Source organism: Excalfactoria chinensis, chromosome 6, assembly GCF_039878825.1.
Source record: "Excalfactoria chinensis isolate bCotChi1 chromosome 6, bCotChi1.hap2, whole genome shotgun sequence".
NCBI classification, from domain to species: Eukaryota; Metazoa; Chordata; class Aves; order Galliformes; family Phasianidae; genus Excalfactoria; species Excalfactoria chinensis.
Window position 1 is genome coordinate 5,259,666 of NC_092830.1, and position 6,005 is coordinate 5,265,670.

The following is a 6,005-nucleotide window of genomic DNA, read 5'->3' on the forward strand; positions in this document are numbered from 1 at the left end:
TTGAAGCAGTCACACCATGGCTTTAAAACATTTCTGAAGAAGTGACTACCAAATATTTTTGCTTTGTAGTTTTTTTGGGTTGAGTGCATTTCAATGTGTGTGTGTGCCAATGCATGTTGCTCTGTGGCAGTGCTGGGCAGCCTGGGGTGCTGGGGTGCATGCTCCATAGTCCTGGGGCACCGAGCCCACTGGAGATCCTGGCCGTATGCCCCACCACACCCCACATCTGTGCCACATGGGGATTTTCACTGCTCCTTCTCAAGAAAGCCAGCAGGATGGGGACCATTCACCAGACCATGCAGCCACAGGGATGGTTGGGGCGGGGGCTGTGCTAATAGAGGTCAGCGCTGTTCCTGTGGGGCAGCCGGGCCTTGCCGGGGCGCTCAGGCTCCTCTCGTGCTGGAGGCCGCCGGGCACCACGGCCACCATCAGGACGGCAGAGTCCATCCTGACTGCCACCAGGCAGGCTGTCCAATGTGCTCTCCTTGCTGCCAGCACCTGGTGGCTTGTCTGCACGGCGGCGGCGGGGCCAGGCAGCGGGACAACGGGCCAGGCAGCCAGGACGGGCCTCGGCGGTGCAGGCGTACATGCCGGCAGGCACAGCCAACACCATGGCGCAGACGATGACAACAATGTGGATGAGCTTCTCGCGCTGCTCCATCTGGCTGACGTCACTGCCTGTTACAAAGACGACACACTGGCCCTTGCGCGGTGCTTGATTGCGGACGGCCACGCAGACTTCATACTTGGTGGCAGGCAGCAGGTCGGTCACAGAATAGGTGTTGACACCAGGGCCAATATAGATGGCGTCCTTCTGTGCGGTGTCATAGCGGCCCACCAGCAGTGTGTACCAGATCTCCCCTGGCTCTGCCACTGCTGCTGCTGCAAACCACTCCAGGGTGATGCCGTAGACCGTTTGCTTGGCAATACGCACCTCCACATGGGAGCCTGGCTCAACTGGGGCGGCAGCAGCCCATCCTGGCTGTGTGGCAAAGGCTGGTGGGGTACCCACATGGAGCACGATGGTCACCGAGGCGTTGCCCAAAAAGTTGGTGGCTGTGCAGGTGTAGTTGCCTGCATCTGCAGGCCGTACAGCCGGGATCAGTAGGTCGGAGCGGATGGTCTCCTCACTGATGGGCTGAGTAGAAACTGCGGGGCAGAAGGAAGACATGTCAGTGGCTTGAGTAGCCATATTGTGGCTCTGAGACCACCTCAGAACAGAGTGGATGTTCAGGGGCCTAGCAGCTCTTGCCCATTCTGGGGAGAAAGGAACAGGAGTGTGTCCCTGTCAGCCAAAAGAGCCAACCCAGTCCTGGGCCCATCGGTCACAGCACAGCTAGGTGGCTGAAAGAAGTGACAGGCACACCGCACTCAGCATTGGTGCAGCTTCACCTCAAGTACTACTTGCAGCTTGGGGCACTACAGTATAAGAAAGATATAATAGTATTATGTTGTGTCCAAAGTAAGGCAACAAAGACAATGAAAGACGAAAGTGTATGACTTCTGTGGAGAGGCTGAGGTCCCTTCGCTCTCTCAATGTAAAGAAGGGGAGCCTAAGGGGTACCCTCACTGGCCTCACAGGGAGAGCAGAGAGGCATGTACTGACCTCAGCTCTTTGGTAACAACAGGATGAGAGGTAAGGGCTTACAGCTGCATCAGGGAAGGGTCAGATGGTAGGAAAAGGTTCTCCACTGAAAGTCTGGTCAAGCACTGGAACAGACCCTCGAGGCAGTGGTCTCAGCATCAAGCATTCTGGAGTTCAACAACTGTTGGGACAACACTCGAAGTTAAGTGGTTTAACTCTTAGCCTGTCCCGTGTGGAGTGACAAGATGGGCTCGGTGATCTTCATGAGTGCTTTCCAGCTCTGGATATTCAGTGAACCTAACCTGAGAGGGACATTTCAATGAGCAGAACCTTAATACCACAGGGCTCTCAAGCGCCTGAGGCAGGGCACTGGAGCTGGACTAGCCCACCAGTGCACCGTCTGCCCTCCATGTGTCCAGGCTGCAAGAAATCAAGGAAGGCTCTCTAGTTCAGACACATGCTACATCTTCCACTAGACTGGAAAATGAAAAATTCCATTTTTGGGCTCTGACCTAAAAAAAGGAGGCACGTGAGGCCAAGGAAAGGTTTAGGTGGATGCAAAATGCAACTTCAGTAACTCTATGAGCTAACCCATCATCTACTCAAACATGGGCATGTCTGTAAGGAAAACCTGTGTGTAATTAATCCAGCATGTTCTCACAGAAGGATGCGCAAGTGCTGCTAAAATGCTGAACTAAATCAAACATCAGACCAAGATTAAGGGCAAATGCTGCCTTAGATAGCAGGATCGTTAGGGCTACACGTAACCTGCACAGTGGCTGTGTGTCTTTTTAGCTCTGAATGTATGAAAATAGCAACTTGCCCTGTTGAAGACTAGTACCAAAAATAGATGTGAGGGAGGACTTCTATGAGGCCAGCTGGACAGAGAGGAAGATAAAAGGTCTCCTAGTATGAAGTCCTCAGCAAAGCAGGCAAATTAGTGGGGTTTATACAGAACGGCAGCATTCATTTTGATTATAGAGTGAGTGGACACTGTCTAGTGATGTGACTTCAAGGGTTTGCAGACTGCATGGATATTTCCTGAGAAAATGTAAGGAAATAGTCTATAAGTGTGTACCTGTTCACACGTATTCTCCTAAATACATATATAAATTTATTCTTTACACATATATCTCTCTGTATATAATTATGTGCATATAGAGGATATATATATATAGCCATCTCTAGTCACACACACCTATGTATTTATATAATTGTATATGATGTAGTAAATATTATATATATGTGTCTAGATAACTGTATAGTTAATATGTATGCCTGGCTGAGGTATTATTTATAGTTCTTATATCATTTGCCATGATGGAAGGGCTACTAAAAAAATCCACGCAACATAAAATAATTGTGGAACTTGTTCCTTTCCTCTTTGACCAATTTCTTACATGAAGTGTAATAATTAAGATTGTGTGGATGCTTTTGCAACCCCAATGACAGCGATGCACCTAAGAGGCAGAGAACTGGTGTGGTGACTAGATGGTCTGAAGAACTATGTCAGCAGAGTAGCAAAATGTAAATAAACACACACAAAAAAAAGCTTTGCTTTGCTTACCATTAAATGCCCTTAGAAGTTTGAGTGCATAGGTCCACCAGACGGCTGGGGCAGGGCTGGCTTGCACAAAACAAGTCAGGGTGACGTTCAGCCCCACTGGAACTGTCAGGTTGGTGTCAAGGGCTGAAGTCTGAGGCTTCATGCAGCTGTTGAGCTCCACCTCATGAAAAAACTTCCCTGCCCTGAATTTCGGGCTTGAGCAAGTTAAATAGGAATTCATAAGAATAATAGGAGGGCCAACTGACTTGATAAACTGGACAAATCCCCTCAGGCGGCAGTCACAAATCCACGGGTTGTCATGGAGGGCCAGGACAACGTTGGAAATAGCTTCTCCCTGCCCTGCCGCCCTCTGGCTTCTCTGGTAGATAGGCCAGCTATAGAAGACATCCCTGGATATGACAGTAAGCTGATTTGAGGATAGATCTAAATAGGTCAGGTTGGACAGAAAGCGGAGCGCGTGTTCTGGAAGGACATCCAGCCGGTTGTGCTTCAGATCCAGAATTTTCAGAGCTGGGGTGTCTTGAAATGCTGTCCATGGCACTGAACTTAATTTGTTCCCTTGCAAGCGCAGCTCCTTCAGAGCAGGCAGGTACTCCAAGCTTTTCATGTGCATCACCGTGATGTTGTTGAAATTGAGCCAGAGATACTCCAAGGCACTAATGTTCGCAAATGACCCGCGAGGCAATTCTGTTAGGTGAGAGTTTTCTATTCTAATTTTTCTTATGTCTTGAGGGATGCTTTCGGGAATCTTCCTCAGCAGTGCAGACATGCAGAGTAAACTCCTGAGGAGGAAACGAGAAAATTCTCTAGGTCACATACAGCTTTCATGGCTAAGAAATCTGTTCCCAATATAGGTCTGCAAGCACGCGAAGAATTATCAAGTGTTGCTTTCATGGCAACGTGGCAATGTATCTACCCTTCAGTTCAGTTTTACACCCATTTTTCCCACTAAGAATGCCATTGAAATAATCTTTGAAAAGCATTAAGAAAATGTTACATGTGCAACTACATATCTCAAGGGAAAAAAAAGAGATCTCATAATTATATCTTCAAGATGGTTATGTGCAGTATTAGTTATAGCAAAGGTGTACTATGAGACCACTTGGTTTTGGTCCTCATCACAACAACAAGTATGTAAAGGAATATATATATATATACATACAGAAATCTCTGAGCTGCTTCAACGCTGTTACAGCTAAGACAATTAGCTCTCTTACCTTCCAAAACTGTCTTGAGAACAGGAGCATCCTGTGACACAAGATGAAAAAGAAGGGTTTATCTTGAGGAAGGCCACAAGAAGAAGAAAAATGTGATGAATAGTAGGGTCCATATTCTCCTTTAAGACAGCACTGTGCAGGGTGTTCACCAAACATGCCAACAGCCTCCAAGAAGCAAATCCTATTATCTGTAATCTTCCTTGACGCAGAAATAAATCCTGCTGGGGACCCAAGCCTAAAGATGACATGTAGTATGGTTCACAGCCTATGTCGAAGGGCTAAGAATCACCCCTGGTCTCACTCCTGGCTAGCTCTTATTTAGCCACGGGGATGATAGATTTACTTGGATGGTAATATAAAGGTCAACAGGTTCCTGAAGCCAACAACTTTTCTGATCCCAAGTAGTTAACCAGGCCTATTTACATTTTTGTTTGTTTGGTTGGTTGTTTTTAAACAAGTCTGCTTCACTCTCCTGTATTTTAGTGGCATTCATTAAGGCCAAAAAACACCGTAAGGGCCAGACCTCCCAGTTGTGATTTGGCAGCATGTAGTGCTGACTGTGCAAACCCATCAGGCTCCAAAACCTGCTCACAGCTTATTGCAGGGTACACTATTACCCACGGTGGGCAAGGAAGCTACTCGGCCATCCTGCCACTGAAACTGGACACTAGTTCTCCAGTGAAACAACTACCTAAATAAATAAATAAATAAATACTTTTCCCCTTCATTATCTCCATTCTTACACACTGCAATGAAAACAGCAACATAGGTACAGCCATGGACTTTCCTGAGAAAAGTCTGGTTTTAACATTCATCTACATTGTACAAAATACAAAATTTCAGTGCTATTGCAATATGGTAAGTTCTCAGGCTCCCCATGTAAGACATGAGTGCCAACTCTCTTTGGTCCCCTTGAAAAACTCAGTCTTAATAATTTCATGAGAAGATATATGTGTTTCTTTTTAAATCCAAAACCAGACAGTTTTCAGCTCTGATTTCCAAGCATCACCGTGTTCTTTTGGGGCCATCTAGCGTGCTTGAGCTTCATTACATCCCGATGGATGCAGCAACCGTCGGAAAAGGGCTTAACCTCAGTACCAATACATGTGAAGCTGGGTCACAGATCAAGATTAGCCTGAACCTACTTAACCTCCAACCTGCGGACCAGGATAGAAAAATATTTATAGCACAAAAGCTTAGAACCATACATGTCTTTTGGGGCACGTGCGCTAGCGTAGCTGCTGTAAGCCTCTGGGAGACACAGGGCTGATTCTGTAGATTTTAATTCAGCAGGCACTTTGATTTCAAGGCTTATCAGAAGAACAGACTGGTGGAGAACATTGAGGACTGCTGCTGGGTTTTGTGACTGCTTCCAGCTCACAAGGGGCAGGCTGCAATTAGTAGGCCCATTGGGCAGCGATTGCTGCCTATGTCTAGCAGCTAACCACATCCATACGGGCATGATGTTTTTAGCAAAGATGCTCATTACTTACCGTGATGTTGTACTTGATGATATTTCAACAAGTTCCCTGCATTCTAGTATGTCATTAAGTCATGACATGAAAGAGAAAGGTTGCTGGTCTGTAGTGCAGCAGGGCCAGCAGCTATTACCTACTAGTCCCCACCTGACTGGTGG

At 47.0% G+C, this 6,005-nt stretch overlaps 1 protein-coding gene across 1 annotated transcript; it reads right to left on the bottom strand.

Moving 5' to 3' along the window:
• Positions 1 to 331: 331 nt before the first annotated feature.
• LRIT2 (leucine rich repeat, Ig-like and transmembrane domains 2) lies at positions 332 to 4,482 on the bottom strand. The gene is made up of 3 exons (XM_072340739.1): positions 4,370 to 4,482; positions 3,153 to 3,934; positions 332 to 1,149 (listed from the first exon to the last, which is right to left on the bottom strand). Exons 1-3 carry the CDS (start codon positions 4,480 to 4,482, stop codon positions 332 to 334), a joined length of 1,713 nt encoding a protein of 570 aa, XP_072196840.1.
• Between the last annotated feature and the right edge of the window lie 1,523 nt (positions 4,483 to 6,005).

What these genes read in the sequence shown, in the direction of transcription:
- LRIT2 (XM_072340739.1), bottom strand. Translation starts at nt 4,482, where the DNA reads ATGGACCCTACTATTCATCACATTTTTCTTCTTCTTGTGGCCTTCCTC. An exon ending in TCTCAAGACAGTTTTGGAAG is followed by an intron (nt 3,935 to 4,369) that starts GTAAGAGAGCTA and finishes TTTCCTCCTCAG; the next exon opens with GAGTTTACTCTGCATGTCTG. An exon ending in ACTTCTAAGGGCATTTAATG is followed by an intron (nt 1,150 to 3,152) that starts GTAAGCAAAGCA and finishes TCTGCCCCGCAG; the next exon opens with TTTCTACTCAGCCCATCAGT.